Genomic DNA, 19,080 nt, shown 5'->3' on the forward strand with positions numbered 1-19,080 from the left:
ATGGTGTGATCACTCACCTAGAGCCAGACATCCTGGAATGTGAAGTCAAGTGGGCCTTAGAAAGCATCACTATGAACAAAGCTAGTGAGGTGATGGATTCCAGTTGAGCTATTTCAAATCCTGAAAGATGATCCTGTGAAAGTGCTGCACTCAATATGCCAGCAAATTTGGAAAATTCATCAGTGGCCACAGGACTGCAAAAGGTCAGTTTTCATTCCAATCCCAAAGAAAGGCAATGCCAAAGAATGCTCGAACTACTGCACAATTGCACTCATCTCACACGCTAGTAAAGTAATGCTTAAAATTCTCCAAGCCAGGCTTCAGCAATACGTGAACCATAAACTTCCAGATGTTCAAGCTGGTTTTAGAAAAGGCAGAGGAACCAGAGATCAAATTGCCAACATCTGCTGGATCATGGAAAAAGCAAGAGAGTTCCAGAAAAACATCTATTTCTGCTTTATTGACTATGCCAAAGCCTTTGACTGTGTGGATCACAATAAACTGTGGAAAATTCTGAAACAGATGGGAATACCAGACCACCTGACCTGCCTCTTGAGAAACCTATATGCAGGTCAGGAAGCAACAGTTAGAACTGGACATGGAACAACAGACTGGTTCCAAATAGGAAAAGGAGTATGTCAAGGCTGTGTATTGCCACCCTGTTTATTTAACTTATATGCAGAGTACATCATGAGAAACGCTGGGTTGGAAGAAGCACAAGCTGGAATCAAGATTGCCAGGAGAAATAACAATAACCTCAGATATGCAGATGACACCACCCTTATGGCAGAAAGTGAAGAGGAAGTAAAAGCCTCTTGATGAAAGTGAAAGAGGAGAGTGAAAAAGTTGGCTTAAAGTTCAACATTCAGAAAACGAAGATCATGGCATCTGGTCCCATCACTTCATGGGAAATAGATGGGGAAGCAGTGGAAACAGTGTCAGACTTTATTTTGGGGGGCTCTAAAATCACTGCAGATGGTGATTGCACCCATGAAATTAAAAGACTCCTTGGAAGGAAAGTTATGACCAACCTAGAGAGCATATTCAAAAGCAGAGACATTACTTTGCCAACAAAGGTCCATCTAGTCAAGGCTATGGTTTTTCCAGTAGTCACATATGGATGTGAGAGTTGGACTATAAAGAAAGCTGAGCTCCAAAGAATTGATGCTTTTGAACTGTGGTGTTGGAGAAGACTCTTGAGAGTCCCTTGGACTGCAAGGAGATCCAACCAGTCCATCCTAAAGGAGATCAGTCCTGGGTGTTCACTGGAAGGAGTGATGCTGAAGTTGAAACTCCAATACTTTGGCCACCTCATGCGAAGAGTTGACTCATTGGAAAAGACCCTGATGGGAGGGATTGGGGTCAGGAGGAGAAGGCGATGACAGAGGATGAGATGGCTGGATCGCATCACCAACTCGATTCACATGAGTTTGGGGAACTCTGGAAATTGTTGATGGACAGGGAGGCCTGGCGTGCTGCGATTCATGGGGTTGCAAAGAGTCGGACACAACTGAGGAACTGAACTGAACTGAATGGTCTAGTGGTTTTCTTTACTTTGTCCAATTTAAGTCTGAATTTGGCAATAAGGAATTCATGGTCTGAGCTACAGTCAGCTCCCAGTCTTGTTTTTGCTGTCTATATAGAGTTTCTCCATCTTTGCTGCAAAGAATATAATCAGTCTGATTTCAGTGTTGAGCATCTGGTGATGTCCATGTGTAGAGTCTTCTCTTGTGTTGTTTGAAGAGGGTGTTTGCTATGACCAGTTCGTTCTCTTGTCTAAACTCTGTTAGCCTTTGTCCTGCTTCATTTTGTACTCCCAAGGCCACATTTGCCTTACTCAGGTTCTTAACTTCCTACTTTTACATTCCAGTAACCTGCTATGAAAAGGGCATCTTTTTTGGGTGTTAGTTCCTGAAGATCTTGTAGGTCTTCATAGAACCATTCAACTTCAGGTTCAACTGGTCAATGGAAAATTACACGTATTATTTTCCCTCAATGAAAAGGAATGTGTAAAAGCTGATTTTTTTTCCTTCTTGCTATTCATATGCCCTCCCTCATCAAAAATAAATATTGAAGGGGTATCAGGCATGAGTACTGGTACATTATCAGGTGATTGTTATTTTTCTGAAGTTTTAATTTCAGATTGTTTTGCAAATTCAAGAAATAGAGGGTGGTCCAGTGTGATTAGATCTTTGAATTTGTGGAAATAAAGTGAGAGCCTAAATTTAAATAATAGTTTACAAGCTGATCACATTTAAGAGGAGTTCAAATATAGGAGAAAAGACAGATTAGAGATTAAGTAGACAAAGAAGCATGCTGTTTGGATACACACAAACTGAAGCAATGAAAATGGATAAAAATGCTTTCTACAGTCATAAAAAGTCCAGCCATGTAACTGTTGTTTATCACTGCATCACAGATTACCCCTAAACTTGAAATTCCAAACATTTATTAGCAAATTTTCTAGGGTTAAAAAATTTGGATGTACTTTGACTTCACACTACTGACTGGGATCATGTCATCTGAAGGCTTAATTTGGGGTGGGGAGGGAGAGTGACCCACTTCAAAGCCCATTATTGGGAGATCTTGCTTCTTTGCCACATGGGCCTCTTAATGAGATTGCTTCTTAACACTGCAATTAAATTTTCCCTAGTTTTAAGCAGTTTGGCAGAGGGCAAGAGAGAGTTCATGCCAAGATGGAAGCTACAGTCTTTTAATAACCTAACTTAAAAGTGACATCCCATTACTTCTACTACATTCCGTTTGTTAGAAACAAGTCACTCAGTCCAGTCCACACTCAAGGGGAGGAGTTTGCACACGGATGTGATTTACCATGAGGCAGGAATCAGTACCATCTTGGAGCTCTTTTGTTTATAAAAAGGATGTGAAAATACTATTCCAAGGCTTGACTGTCTTCCCCCTGCTTTTTTACACCCATTTATGTCCTATAACAACTAATTTGCCTTTCTCTTTCCAAACTTCTCCCCTTTTACTTAGTTTGATTTTTCTAATATATCAAAAATTTTTTTTTAAATTTAACATCAGTTCTTGAGGTTTTAAGAAAGGTATACTGAGATAATCCATGTCTAGTAGAATGAGTAGAATTTTAGATTAGAGAGGTTATTGTTTTGTAATTTTTACCTTATATATATGTTTGTTTCTGATTAGACTGAATTTATTACAGGAAGAGGTTGGCTGCTTTTAACTTTGGACTTGGAAATGTGCTGTATGCCCCCCTCCCCCCAAAACAGTAATAATGGATGTTGATTATCCGTAAGTAATTATCATTCATTTAGGGAGCTTTATTTTAAAATCTCTATGCGAATCCTGTGACATACTTTAAATTAAAAGGATATATTACATACACTGTTTTAATTAAAAAGTATAAAATTGAGTTTTGCTTTAATTTTTGTCAAAAGAAAAAACCTGAGTACTGAAGTAATGGTTAAATTTTAGATACATTTTCTTTGTAATTATAAAGTATTTGGCTATGAATAATACATTGCAGTAGGATTTTTTTGAACCATATTCCAGTTTTAGAAAGATTGTACTTATCTTTAGGAAAGGTTCGGAATTTGGCACTCATCCATTTTTGCTCTTCTTTCCCTGGTCTCGTTTTGTTAGTTGTATTAATATTTCTACCTGGTTGGAATTTATAATAGTTGTGTTATTTTTGATTCACTTTTAAGAGTTTTAACCATTCTTTCTTGATTTCTGAATTTATTTTAATTGGTTGGATTTATTGTTAAACAGCGTTTATTGTCTTTTTGATCTCTTTTTTTTTTCCCCCAATGTGTTGGTAGCATCAAAATATGGGGCATTTCCTTTATTTTATCAAGTTGCATTTTCTTTCACACTGCTCTCTCTACCTGGATTTTTGCATACTTGCATACCTGTGTAGTTTTTTTTTTTAAGTTTTTATTTTTTCTTCCCTTTTATTTGGTCTCCCCCTTTCTTAAATACTCATAGCTCTGCAGGTTTGATACAGTCTTTTCTGATTACATTTTACATATGCTATTTGGTGCCTTGTTTATTTCTCTAGCTTCAGTTACCATGGATATCTGTGGTTCTTAATATAGTGTGTTTTTACCATTAGATGGGGAACCAGTTTAAAGTGGAAATTCCTGAGCACCATTCTCAGAGATTCTGATTTCTCCTCTCTTTCTCCTAAATCTAGGTTCAGTACTCTAGTTAAGTCCATAGCATTTATCCTACCTATTGTTATTGTTTGTTTAGTTATCTTTCTTGCCTGCTGGACTTTATAAGCTCAGCAAATGCAGAAATCTGGTTTATATCCTTCCCCAGTGTATTCCTAACTGCTGGAATGGTGTCTGGCTATAGTGGGCACTTAATAAATATTTATTAAATTGAAGATTCCGTGCTATTTATTGGCCATATATTTTGCTGAGCACTGAAGAAAGCCATCAGTTAACAGTTAGATAGCTAACTATGTGAATTCTTTGTTTTGTTTGGAAAGCCATAAGAATTTTACAGCCTTACTGTAGAGATTTTGGAAATTAGCTCAATAACTTTGACTTCTGATGATTAACATTTGACATATAGAGGTATATTGCAGGGAAATGGCAGTTTCGGTTCCAGGCCACTGCAGTAAAATGAATATACAAAGATAGCAAGTCACATGAATTCTTGGGCTTCGTAGTGCATATCATGGTTGTGTTTACACTGTAGTGTAGTCTGTTAACTGTGGAAGAGCATTGTGTCTTTAAGAAATTGTATATACCTTAATTAAAAAATAAATTTATTGCTCAAAAATGCTAACTGTCGTGAGCCTTCAGTGGGTCATAGTATTTTTGCAACATTAACATCAAAAATAACTAATTATAGACTATCAGAACAAATAATAATGGGAAAATTGTAAATATTGGAAGAACTACTGGTGCGTGACACGGAGACACAGAGTGAGAAAGGCAGCACTGACAGACTTGCCTGACAGGAGCCGCAGGCCTTCAGTGTGTTAAAAATACATGTGGCATCTGCAGTGGGAAAAAATTCAGTGTCTTTGAAGCACAATAGAACAAGGTATGTCTGTGTTCTTCCAGAGTCTTGAATATCAATTGCAAGAGTTGAATCATATTATACATACTCCTTTGTAACCTATTGTTGCTGTTAATTTAATTGAATAAAATAGTATGTAAGAGCTTTTATTACTTCCCCTGAAACTATTTTCTTACTGGTATATATCCATTAATTAAACACCTTTAGGTCAGTGTGTGATCATGTCTGATAAAGGTATTCAACAAAGAAAACAGGTACTTGTAGTGGTGTTTTATCTCCAGCACTCAGACAGTAATGAAACCTAGCAAAAGATTTTCTATAAAAAGTTTTCTTTAACTCATCTCTGCTCACATGCTGACTTTTCCTTTATTAATGCTGTGCTGCTTTTAAATTGCTTACTGTTTTCCTTTATCTGCTTATCTTACTTTCCTAAGTATATTACAGATATCCTGAGAACAGTACTCCATGATTGTTTTAGTCCGTTAAGAAAAATTTATTAAGTAGCACTGTTACTTAAGTATTGTGGGGTATATAAGAGAATTTTTGTTTTTAAAGCATAATAATCCAGTTGTGAGAATACATGGAAAGTAATAAAGGCAGCATGTCTCATATAGTACTTAGTACAGTTTTATGTACGTGTACACACAGTAGTTCATAGATACCTTCTCATTCAGGAGAGATTAGCATTTTATTTTGATTCAGTCTACGTGTATTATGTACTTGCTATATGACAGGCAGTGTGCGTAAAGGAATCGAAAAGAATATACTCTCTGGTGCTGGTCTTTGTATCCATCAAAATGAATGGCTCAATGCTTTATGTGTAGTAGGCAGTCAGTGAAAGTTATGTGTCAAAGAATAATCCCAAACTTTAACATTTTATATTCTTTCTTCCCTTGTGGCACTAGTGGTAAAGAACTCACCTGCCTATGCAGGAGACATAAGAGATGTGGGTTCACTCCCTGGGTTGGGAAAATCCCCTGGAGAAGGGCATGGCAACCCACTCCAGTATTCTTGCCTGAAGAATCCCATGAACAGAAGAGCCTGGTGGGTTACAGTCCATAGGGTCCACAAAGAGTCTGGACATGACTGAAGTGATTTAGCACAGCATAGACAAGGATTCTAAACTCTAGAAGTAATGTTCTTCCCTTATTAAGTCCTCTAATGAAAGTCTTTGGCATCTAAAGATCTAAGTTTAACTTAGTACTTTATAGATCTTTATCAATAAAGGAAATAACACCTATGGAATAAGAGTACATACAGGGTGTGTTTCAATCTTTGAATAAGTATGGTTCCAAGTTTTGGCATTCTCATTCAGATACTTAGTGTAATACTTGTTGGGTGAAGTATGAATGAATGTTTAAGCAGTGCTTGGATTATAGTCAGCCCTCCTCTACATCCAAAGATTCAACCAACCAGGGTTGAAAATAGTTCACAGAAAAATTCCACAAAGTTCCAAAAAATTGAAAGTTGAAATTGCCGCAAGCTTTCAACTATTTATGTAGCATTTACATTGTATTTACAACCATTTACATTGTATTAGGTATTTTAAGTAGCCTAGAGATGATTTAAAGTATACAGGAGGATGTGCACAGGTTATAATCAAATACTACCCTGATTTTATATTAGGGACTTGAGCATCTGCAGATTTTGGTACCTGCAGAGGGTTCTGGAACCAGTTGCCCACAAATACCAGTTGGGTGACTATACTTTTGCCCTAGAAAAATTTTTGTCTTGTGGGAGGAGAGGTCTCAAAAAAAATTGTTCATTTTTGTTATAGTCCCTTTGCCTTGTCCAGATCATTGAATCCACAAATATAAATTGGATCTTCTCCTTGTCAGGCATTGTGTCTCCTATGGATATTGTATATACATAAGTCTGAATTTTTCTTAATTCAAATAAAAATTTCCCATGGTTTAGCCATTGTGTCTAATCTGTTTTGAATTTATTTTTTCATTTTATAATTTGAATGTTATTTATGATTAGACTAGGCCTTTACTTTTACACCTATATCCTATCTGCTTATATAATAAGAAAGGCCAAAAAAAAAGTCATTTAACTAAAATGCAGTGCTGAACTTACTTTCATAATTAAATATAATAATTGAACTTCCCCAGTGTTCACTGCAGCAATAGTTACAGTAGCCAGGACATGGAAGCGACTTAGATGCTCATTGACGGATGGGTAAAGAGGATGTGCTACATATATACAATGGAAAATTACTCAGCCATGAAGAGGAATGAATTTGAGTCAGTTGTAGTGAGGTAGATGAACTACAGAGTGAAGTGAGAAAGAGAAAAACAAGTATTGTTTATTAATGCATATACACGGAGTCTAGAAAAATGGTACTGATGGACCTAGTAGAGAATGGACTGGGGAAGATGGGGGTGAGAAAATAGCACTGACATGCAGATACTATCATGTGTAAATAGTGGGAAGTTGCTGTATAACATACGGAGCCCAGCCTAGCACTCTGTGATGACCTTGAAGAGTGGGATGGTGAGGGGAGGGAGACTCAAGAGGAGGGGATATATCTGTGACTGGTGTTGTATGGCAGAAACCAACACAACATTGTAAAGCAATTTTCTACCAATTAAAAAAAGTAAAGAATTAATCTTATTAGTTAAAAAATATATAATAGGTGATCTCCTAAGATTGTATATGCTCATTTATTTGTCAGTCTCAATGCAAGACCAAGGTATTTATTTTTTATTGTTAAGGGAGTGCTGCTTGGAGCTCTTCATTGTTTTTCTTGTATAAACTACATCTGTAATTCCTCCTTTGATATGTCCAAATTCATTTCCTTTAAAATAGAACAAAAGTTTGTTTGGGTGTCTCCAATTTACTTCCTCTTTATGAACACTCACTGATTTCTATATCACCCTGAATGCTTAGGCCTTGGACTATTTCCTGGTATATCTACAAATTTCTGCTCCCACAAGTTGAGCAGAACTAAGTTTTCCTTACTAAGAGCCATAAAGAGTTATTTCAAGGAAGTGGAAACTGTTTTAGAGGACTTCTGTATTCAGGTTAATTTGTCTTTTGCCTATCAGTAATTATGTCACTAATGATTAGATGCAAACTGTATTCACTTTATCTAATTATTATAATTATATATTTTTACCCAAGTTGTTGTAATTACATTTATACAACCAAATCATTTCCTTTGTTTTACCCTCCTGCACTGTATGTAATTTGTTGGAAGGAGGTTTGAAAGCCCTAAAATTTTCTTAGTGAATCTTTTAAAATTTAATCTTCATAGAAATATTGGTGGATAGGACTTTTACCAAAAGTGGTACTACAAAGAATATTTGACAAGTCTCTTATCATTTAACTTCGTTTTGTAATTTATAAGGGATGAAATAGTAAGTTTTGGATTAGAATATAGAGAAAAATTTAAATGGGGATGATTTAGCTTTCAGATTGTGTGTTGATATAAACAGAATAGCACCTACTATTTGAAAAGTACTGCGCTAAGCAATTTATGTATTAATTCATATACCTCTCATAGTGAACTTTTGAAGTAGGTACTATTATTGTCCTCATTTTCCAGAGGAATGTGTGGCATACAGGATGTTATATATATAATTGACTCAACAACAACTAGCCTACTGGCAGAACTGGATTAATCCCAGACAGTCTGGCTCTAGAGTCTGTACATTGAGTAAAACTACCTTCATGAAAAGGAATATAACATGTCAGAATTTATTTCAAATGCCTCTAATTTTGTAATTGTGATTTTACTTAATTGAATTACAGAGTTGCTAAATACATTTGTTTTTATCTCTTCTAGAAATGAAATGCAGTGATTTTCAACTCCCATGCCTAACCCATACATAATCTGTCTTTAAGGCATGGATTCTGTCTTCTTAGAGCCAATTTTGTGCAGCTATTTATAATTATATCCTTTGTTATTAGGTGTTTCAACTTTTTCCTAAAAATGAGTGGGAAACAAAGTTGTCCTTGTGCTAACTTGCTGAAAAAAATAAGTAGGCCCTCTTTTCAATAAAAACAGATGTTTTATGTACTTGGAACTAGTTTCCTGAAATAGATTATATTATAGCTCAAGTTGACAAAGCTGCCTGTACCTAGAATTAAATGACAAAAGTGTCTTCACACAATCATCTGTTACTGATAATAGCTTGGGATATGTAGAAAAACTTGTGATAAATCACATCAGATAATATTTTAGAAATACAGTTGAGTCACTCTCTTTCTTTCCATGTATGACTTAATATACTGACCATATTTAGTCAACTGTTTAAAGTCAGCAAGTCCTGTATCTCTTAATGTGCTGCATGTGTTAGCTTTTGATTTTCTTAGCAACAGTATTTTTATGGGCATGCCTGCCAGTTTCTTGTGTATGCTTTGTAAGTGTTCAGGAGAACACTGAACAATTTACACCACAAACTTGAGATTCATTTATAATATATGTCTTATGACAGTGTTTTAGCATTTAATTTATATTTAAACGTTTCAAAAACATGTAAAGAAAGGCAAAAGCGGATTTAATATTAACAGCTTTAGGTATTTTTGTTGATGTTTTTACATTACACTGACCATAAACATTTAAAATCAAAATCAGCAACATTTCATTTAGAGAAATAACTTTATATATTTTTTCAAAGAGCTAGGGTAGTCACGTTTTTAAAATGGAGAAACTTTAAAAATTAGTCATTTGTTCTGAGACTCTTTTATCTTCAATGTCAAAGAATTACTCATAAGATGGCAAATAAGACCCTGTTCGGGATCCTGCCTTTATGTTACACATATGCCCCATACGTGACTTTGTTACTGGATCATATGTTAAACTCATGTGTAGAGTTATTTCCTCTGGGAAATATTCCGTGATGACAACCATTCTTCCTTTTCTTAGCTTTCATAATAAATATACAGCCATATATTTATTATATTCCTTTTTAAATTATTATTTACTTGTGTATTTGAATGCTATACTACATCGTGAGCTTCTTGAGAATGCTCTTTAACTGAATGATTAAAATAACACAAATATCTTTGTCTTCCAGGCAGCATATAATGATTATAATTTAATCTTACTTTTCTTTTAACTATTTTCATAGAAATCACATCTCTACATTCTCTCCCTGAATGATTTCAAGTTCCATTATTTTAATTATTACCTTAATGCAGGTAATTCCCAAATTCTATTTTCATCCCACATTTGTTTCTAAGCTCTAGATTTCCATATCCAGTTGGCCCCTGGAAATGCATGATTAGAAATTCAGCATATCCAAAGCTAAGATCATCTTTCTTTCTTCAACTTGTTTTTCAAACCTGTGGTGTTTATTTTCATGAATGACCTCCTCCTGTTCCTCACCCTTCGTATCCAATCTTCAATTAAGCGTTGTACGTTTTGTCCTAAATTTCTCTTTTAATATATATTCATTCTGAATAACTGTTGCTTAGGTCAGACTCTTCCCTCTTCATACTGTTCCCAGTAATCTTCCTGAAATACAAATCTGATCATGTTAACCCTCTGCTTGTAAACTCTGAATAGCTTTTTCAAACATCATCTTCCTGAAACTCGACAGTGTTTTCGTCTACTTGCCCCTCCTGCCTGAATTGAGCCCCTATTACTGATATAAATATTCCAGGTTTTCTTGATGAGTAGAACAGAAAGCAGATCAAAAGCTACCTCTAACGTCAGATCCTGTCATCTTTGTCTTAATGTTACGATCTTTTACCTGCAATATATTCAGACCTTTTACCACCTAGACCTTTTAGCACCTATCCTTATTCTGTTTTATAATTTACAGATACTGTATACCGTTTGCATGACTTGCTGTTCTGTTATTCCATGCATTTTTTAAAATCATAGTGCATTTACTCAGTGATGTTCTAGTTGAACAACTCATGCAATCTTCAAAATCTTGCTCAAATGTATATTCTTATGAGATCTATATGGACCATCTTAATCACAAGATCTCTTTATGTTCCCGAGGATATTTTAGTACTTCCTACCCACTGCTATTATGCCCTTTTGTAATCATTGCTCATGAACTAGCATTCTATACTAATGTGATCTTTTCTATTCTTTTGGCATTGGCATATGTACTTTTTAGCATATATAATTTGAAGAGTAGCCAGATACTTAAAAAGAATATGTGAGAATTTGGGCGGCAGGGAGAACTCATAATATTTAAAGGGTTATCAGCTAAAAAACAGATTCCATTTGATACTTAGAACCTCAGGAGGCAGGAGATAGATAAGGAAGACATGTTTTAACGTGTACAATTTATTTTTTTATATTATTTATTTTTTAAATTTGTTAATTTTTTAATTGAAGGATAATTGCTTTACAGAATTTTGTTGTTTTCTGTCAGACATCAACTTGATAGCATGTACAATTTAGGAAAAGATAAATGAAATGTTTTATACTGAAGATAATGCACAGTAGGTTTTTAATACATGCTAGTTCTTTTTTATTTTTTATTAACTTTTAAAATTGAAGTATAATTTACATATAATGTATACAGCATATAATTCAGTGAATTTTTACATTTGTACATGCCTGTATAAAAATCAGAAAGCTGGGGAACATTTTCAGTCTTCCCAAAAGCTCCCTCATGCTCCTTCCATTATTTCCCCACAGAGTTAACCATGATTCTGAGCTTTATAACTGGAGATTAGTTTTGCCTGGAAATTCAGTTTGTATCCTTTGTGTCTGCCTTTTTTCACTCACTTATATATGTCTGAGAGGATTACATATGTTGTTGAAGGTAGCATTAGTTTATTCTTTTTTCATTGATGTATAGGATTCTGTTACATGAGTAGAATCTCCCTGTATACACATACATCCCACCCCATTTATTTAACAGTACTATAACTTGAGTAGATACTGTCAAATGGTTTTCTAAAGGGGTTATATGAATTTTACACTTTTACCAGCAGTTTGATATTTCTCCATATTACAACACAATAGATTTAATATTTTTAAGAACCAAGGCTTAGATTTTCTTTTTATGTAAGCATTGCCTATTATACACATTTTGAAAATAAATAAAAATTTAAAAAATTTATTCATAGTCTCACAACCAGTGATAAGGACTATTAATTTTATTATATATTCTTCTAATCCTTTGTGTACTTTTTAAGTAAAATTATAATCAGGCAAACTGTTTTACATCTTTTTAAAGAAACTTATATGTTGTGAGCATTTCCCATATCTCTTTACTGTAATGTCTTATTTGAAATTTTCTCCATTTTTAAAAAAACAATCATATTTGTATTAAACACACTTTATCAGGTAGGGTTTTATATTTTTATAGCAGTGGTAAACATCAGAAAACTGTTTTGACGCCAATAGGAATTGAGAGGTTGAAAGAGAGAATAGAATTTAGTATCTTTTCCCAAGGAAAATTAATGATTAAACTTATAAATAGGTCTATATTATTTAAGTCACTGTGAGTCATTAGCTATCTCAAATAACATTTTATAAACTACTTCCTAATGCAGTAAAATTTGTATGTTTCTTCTCTTGTTATCAGACAGCTACGGTCCTCACATTTCTCCTATCCTTTAACCACTGCTCCGTGAAAAACACAATTCTTTTCCCAAGCAGTGTATTCTCAAACTTTACATGAATGTTGCTTATATACTCATTTACCATTTGCTGTATGTACTATTTGGGCACTTTGGAATCTTGCCATCTTGTTCCAAATGGAAGAATCATGAATATATAAGAATGTAAATATGTCAGGGAATTTTAGAGATGTATAACCCATCAAATTCTTTCCTCCACCTGAAAGACAAAGCCCTAAAAGATTAGATTACTTGTTCCCAGCTACAGTATTTGTGGCAGAGCCAGAACTGGAGCCTACATCCAACACCTGTCAGAATTTTCCTGCTTCAGGTGTGAAGTACTTTGTCCTTAGTGCTTTTCTTGACACTAACTTTGTATTTTTCCCCCTAGGAGGAAGCTACTAAAAGTATTTTTCTTTGTTTCTGTGATAGGTAAAGGAAAATTGTTTTATACAGCAAACACTTACTAAGTGCCTGTGCTTAGTCGCTCAGTCGTGTCCGACTCTATGTAACCCCATGGACTGTAGCCCACCAGGCTCCTCTGTCCATGGGGATTCTCCAAGACAAGAATACTGGAGTGGATTACCATGCCCTCCTCCTGGGGATCTCCCCAACCCAGGAATTGAACCTAGGTCTCCTGGATTGCAGGTGGATTCTTTACTAGCTAAGCTACCAGGAAAGCCCTATTTAGTGCCTAGAATGTATGATATCCTGTTTCAGAAACTGCAAATAGATGAGAAATAGTTGATGAAATAGGAACATCTGTCAACATGGTGTTAAGTGTGAAAGGAGCTTATTTTTGGGAATCTGAACATCTGTGATAGAATTTCAGCTCTATCATTTCCCATCTCTGTGGCTTATTCAACCTACTTAATTAATCTCTTTGAATCTTAGCTTTCTTGTTCATTTATTCCTTTATGGAGCCCCTACCACATGCAGAGAACAATATAAAGAGCTGGGGATACAGCATTATGAAGGACTTTAAAGAAACTTGTTTCTGTGGTTTGTATATATTACTATTTACAGTTTGTTGTTGTTTAGTCGCTAAGTCGTGTCTGACTCTTTTGCGACCCCATGGACTGTAGCCCATCAGGCCCCTCTGTCCGTGGAATTCTCCAGGCAAGAATACTGGAGTGGGTTGCCTTTCTTTCTCTAGGGGCTCTTCCCAACCCAGGGATTGAACCCACGTCTCCTGCATTGACAGGCAGATTCTTTACCACTGAGCCACCAGGGAATGTTAAAATGTAGGAATTTATGTATTTATTAATTCATTTTAAATGAGTAAAAGCAGTGCCTTACCTCTGTTAAATAAATGACATTTTTAAAGTAACTAATTAGTTTACTTCTGAAAACTTGAATTTATCATTAGTAATAAATACTGTTAGTTGTTTTGACAGACCTACTTTGCTCATTTTCAAGAAAGTTTCTGCCACAGCCCAAGCTAGACTAACTATAATTTGTCATTTAAGTAAAAATCATATTCCATTGTAGCCTGTATGGGGGAAAAATCTGAAAAAGAGTGGCTGTACGTATAACAGATTCACTTTTCTGTATACCTGAAATGAACACAACATTGTAAATATACCCCAATAAAATTATTTTAGAAAATGATATTCTATGGAAAAAGTGGCTAGATCAGCTTGCAAATTATACAAGTATTTTTCTTCAGGGCAGTCATTATCCTTGGAAGAAATCTTGATGCATGCTTCCTATTTTGTTTCACAAAATATTTAAAAGATGTATATTTGAGTCAGAATTTAATATGATTTATAGTTTTTACTGCATTGTCAAGGACATTCATAAGTAAACATGGCTTGTGGGAAAAAATGAACCTGTGAGTGTATAGCTGTGAATACAATGGCAGTAGAGTGCTGTGCGTTCCTTTTTCTCCCACTGCCTTGGTTTGTGCTTAGACACAAGCATGTTTGTAACTAACACTTTTGCACCATCAGGTGCACCTGTCAACATAGTGTAAAGGGGAAATGCCATCTTAGTATTATTATGAAAATAATTTTGATCTTGTCAACTCTCTGAAAGGATCCCTCTTCCCTAAACAGATCACATTTTGGGGAACACTGCTATAGAGTGTATTATTGGTACTTAATTATAATGTTTTGATTGTTTTCATGTTGGCATGTACTTGTTTCTGTCATGGGGTTGGCATAAGAAGTCTAGTCTCATACAGTATTGTTCTGTGTATCTAAACAAGTACTATTAAAATTTAGTTAGTACCGTTTACCTGCTTGATAGCAATACAATCAAGATAGCAGCAGACTGCCTTTTAGAAAGTATTTGTTATAAGCTCCAGGATAGGAATTTTACTCTGTTGATGTGTTATTGGGAGTATTGATTCAAAGTTTTTCTGATCCTGCTTTCTGTTCTGTTTTTAGGCTTGCATTGATGACAATGTTGATATGGTGAAGTTTCTGGTAGAAAATGGAGCAAATATTAATCAACCTGATAATGAAGGCTGGATACCTCTGCATGCAGCTGCTTCCTGTGGATATCTTGATATTGCAGAGTAAGCTAGTGCTGTGTTTATTTTCATCCAAACACTATTTTAGAGACGAGATTTTATAGAAATTGTTATTATAGATAAATGAGAAAACTGTTATATTGCCTTACTTGATAAAAATTATTCTTCCCAGGAAAGAGAATAAGTGGATTGTGGGAATCCAGATATTGTCTCTTGGTGTGAGGTCATCTTCTTGTCTCCCTCCTGTCTTTGACTTTGATACTTTTAACTGATATGAGTAATTCTCTTGAGTACATGTAGAGTATTGTCAGATGACTCAAGGTTAATATTAGGTTGGTGCAAAAGTAATTGCAGGTTTGCATTGTTGAATTTTGCTCTTTAATATTGGAAGCGAAATGAAATGAAGTGAAGTCGCTCAGTCGTGTCTGACTCTTTGCGATCCCATGGACTGTAGCTTACCAGGCTCCTCCGTCCATGGGATTCTCCAGGCAAGAGTACTAGAGTGGGTTGCCATTTCCTTCTCCAGGGGATCTTCCCAACCCAGGGATCGAACCTGGGTCTCCTGCATTGAAGGCAGACGCTTTAATCTCTGAGCCACCAGGGAAGCCCTTAATATGGAATACATTCTTAAATAAATGTGGTTGTTATACATCATTTTAATGCACATTTCTTGCTATCTGTTTTTTTGCTAGTGACTTATTACTGGCTATTTATTTAATATTTATTTTAGACTAGGGAAATTATGTTAGACAAAAAGCGAATTTGAGCGATTTCTCTTTGGAACTTTGTAAGTTCCAAATGCATCGTAAAACAGTGGAGACAACTCACAGCATCAGCAACGCTTTTGTCCCAGGAACTGCTAACCAATGTACAATGCAGTGGTGGTTCAAGAAGTTTTGCAAAGGAGATAATAGCCTTGAAGATAAAGAGCGCAGCGGCTGGTCATTGGAAGCTGACAACAACCAATTCGAGAGCAATCACCAAAGCTGATCCTCTTACAACTACACAAAAAGTTGCTGAAGAATTCAGCATCAACCATTCTACAGTAATTTGGCATTTGAAGCAAATTCATTTCAGTTCAGTCGCTCAGTTGTGTCCAGTTCTTTGCGACCCTGCGGACTGCAGCACGCCAGGCTTCTCTGTCCATCACCAACTCCCGGAGCTTGCTCAAACTCATGTCCATCGAGTCGGTGATGCCATCCAACCATCTTATCCCCTGTCATCCCCTTCTCCTCCTGCCTTCAATCTTTCCCAGCATCAGGGTCTTCTCCAATGAGTCAGTTCTTCACATCAGGTGGCCAGAGTATTAGAGCTTCAGCTTAAAGCAAAGTGGAAAGGCGAAAAAGCTCAGTAAGCGGGTGCCTCATGAGCTGAACGCAAATGAAAACAACTGTCATAATCCCCTACCATTGCAGCGAAAAAGAATAAAATACTTAGAAATAAACCTACCTAAGGAGACAGAAGAGCTGTGTACAGAAAACTTTAAGACACTAATGAAAGAAATCAAAGATGACATAAACAGAGAGATATTCCATGCTTCTGTGTTGGAAGAATCAATATTGTGAACATGGCTATACTATCAAATTCTGTCTGCAAATTCATTGTTATCCCTATCAAATTACCAATGGCATTTTTCACAGAACTAGAACAAAAAATCTCACAATTCATATGGAAACACAGAAGACCCCAAATAGCCAAAGGAATCTTGAGAAAGAAGAATGGAGCTGGAGGAATCAACCTTTCTGATTGTAGACTGTACTTCAAAGCTACAGTCATCAAGACACTATGGTACTGGCACAAAAACAGAAATATAGACCAATGGAACAAGATAGAAAGCCCAGAGATAAACCCACACCGCTATGGGTACCTTACCTTGGCAAAAGAGGCAAGAATATACAATGGGACAAAAATAAACTCTTCAGCCAGTGGTGCTGGGAAAACTGGACAGCTACGTGTAGAAGAATGCAATACACAAAGATAGACTCAAGATGGAATAAAGACCTAAATGTAAGACCAGAAACTGTAAAACTCTTAGAGGAAAACTTAGTCTATGACATAAATCACAGCAAGATCTTCTATGACCCACTTCCTAGAGTAATGGAAATAAAAACAAAAATAAACAAGTGGGACCTAATTAAACTTAAAAGCTTTTGCACAGCAAAGGCAACTACAAACAAAGTAAAAAGACAGCCCTCTGAATGGGAGAAAATAATAGCAAATGAAACAACTGACAAAGGATTACTTTCCAGAATATACAAGCAGCTCATACAATTCAATACCAGAAAAACAAACAGTCAAATCAAAAAGTGGGCAAAAGATTTAAACAGACATTTCTCCAGAGAAGACATGCAGATGGCTAATAAACACATGAAAAGTTGCTCAACATCACTCATTATTAGAGAAATGCAAATCAAAACTACAATGAGATACACCTCATGCCAGTCAGAATGGCCATCATCAAAAAAAATCTACAAACAGTAAATACTGGAGAGGGTATGGAGAAAAGGGAATACTCTTGCACTGTTGGTGGGAATGTAAATTGATACAGCCACTATGGAGATGAGTATGGAGATTCTTTAAAAAAACCAGGAATAAAACTAGCATATGGCACAATAATCCCAGTGTTGTTGTTGTTCAGTTGCTAAATCGTGTCTTAATCTCTGCAACCCCATGGACTGCAGCACGCCAGGCTTCCCTGTCCCTCACCATCTTCTGGAGTTTGCTCAAGGTCATGTCCATTGAATTGGTGATGCCACCCAACCATCTCATCCTCTGTCACCCTCTTCTTCTGCCTTCAGTCTTTCCTGGCATCAGGGTCTTTTCCAGTGAATTGGCTCTTTGCATCAGGTCATCAAAGTATTGGGGCTTCAGCTTCCATATCAGACCTTCCAGTGAATATTCAGGGTTTATTTCCTTTAGGATTGGCTGGTTTGATCTCCTTGCTCTACAAGGGACCCTCAAGAGTCTGTGGGTACACATATACAATGTATACAATGGACTATTATGCAGCCATAAAAAGGAACACATCTGAGTCTGTGCTAATGAGGTGGATGAAGCTAGAGCCTATTACACAGAGTAAGATAATCAGAAAGAGAAAAGCAAATATTGTTTATTAACCCATATATCTGGAATCTAGAAAGATGGTACTAATGAACCTATTTGCAGGGCAGCAATGGAGATGAAGACATAGAGAACAGACTTACGGACATGGGGTAGGAGAGGAGGGGAAAAAAGAGGGTGGGATGAATGGAGAGAGTAGTATGGAAACACTAACGTATGTAAAATAGATAGCCAGTGGGGATTTGCTGTATGACTCAGGAAACTCAAACCAGGACTCTGTGACAACCTGCAGGGTGGGATGGGGTGGGAGGTGAGAATGAAGTTCAAGAGGGAGGAAACATGTATACCTATGGCTGATTCATGTTGATGTATGGCAGAAACCAATACAATGTTGTAATTATCCTTCAAATAAAAATAAGTAATGTTTTTAAAAATCGTTATTTTGAAGTGTTATCTTCTCTTACTCTACTCAACAACAATGAACTATTTCTCAGATTGTGATGTTTGATGAAAAGTGGATTTTATATAACAACCAGCTTAGTGGTTGTACTGAGAAGAAGCTCCAGAGCCCTTCCCAAAGTCAATCTTGCACCCGAAAAAGGTCACAGTCACTGTTGAGTGGTCTGCTGCCCGTCTGATCCACTAATCTTTCTGTATCCTGGCGAAACCATTACATCTGAGAAATATGCTCAGCAAATTGATGATATGTACTGAAAACTACAGTGCCTACAGCCAGCACTGGTCAATAAAACGGGCACAATTCTTCTCCAGGACAACATCCAACCACACTTTTCACACCAGTGCTTCAAAAGTTGAAGGAATTGGGCTATGAAGTTTGCCTCATCTGCCATATTCACCTGACCTCTTGCCAACCAACTACCACTTTTCAAGCGTCTTGACAACTTTTTGCAGGGAAAATGCTTCCACAACCAGCAAGAAGCAGAAAATGCTTTCCAAGAGTTTGTCAAATTGCAAATCATGCATTTTTA

The 19,080-nt window shown here is 36.1% G+C and overlaps 1 protein-coding gene across 5 annotated transcripts in view; it reads left to right on the forward strand.

Moving 5' to 3' along the window:
* PPP1R12A (protein phosphatase 1 regulatory subunit 12A) overlaps nucleotides 1-19,080 on the forward strand; it is a 164,493-nt gene that overhangs the window by 48,744 nt on the left and 96,669 nt on the right. For 4 of the 5 annotated variants that reach the window (XM_055587064.1, XM_055587059.1, XM_055587054.1 and 1 more), the window contains exon 2: nucleotides 14,946-15,076. In XM_055587064.1, the coding sequence (XP_055443039.1) occupies nucleotides 14,946-15,076 (131 nt within the window). Of the gene's footprint in view, nucleotides 1-3,210; nucleotides 3,274-14,945; nucleotides 15,077-19,080 lie in introns of those variants that run through there. The other variant, XM_055587070.1, reaches the window with a different exon arrangement.

The sequence above is a fragment of the Bubalus kerabau genome, chromosome 1, assembly GCF_029407905.1.
Source record: "Bubalus kerabau isolate K-KA32 ecotype Philippines breed swamp buffalo chromosome 1, PCC_UOA_SB_1v2, whole genome shotgun sequence".
Classification (NCBI taxonomy): domain Eukaryota; kingdom Metazoa; phylum Chordata; class Mammalia; order Artiodactyla; family Bovidae; genus Bubalus; species Bubalus kerabau.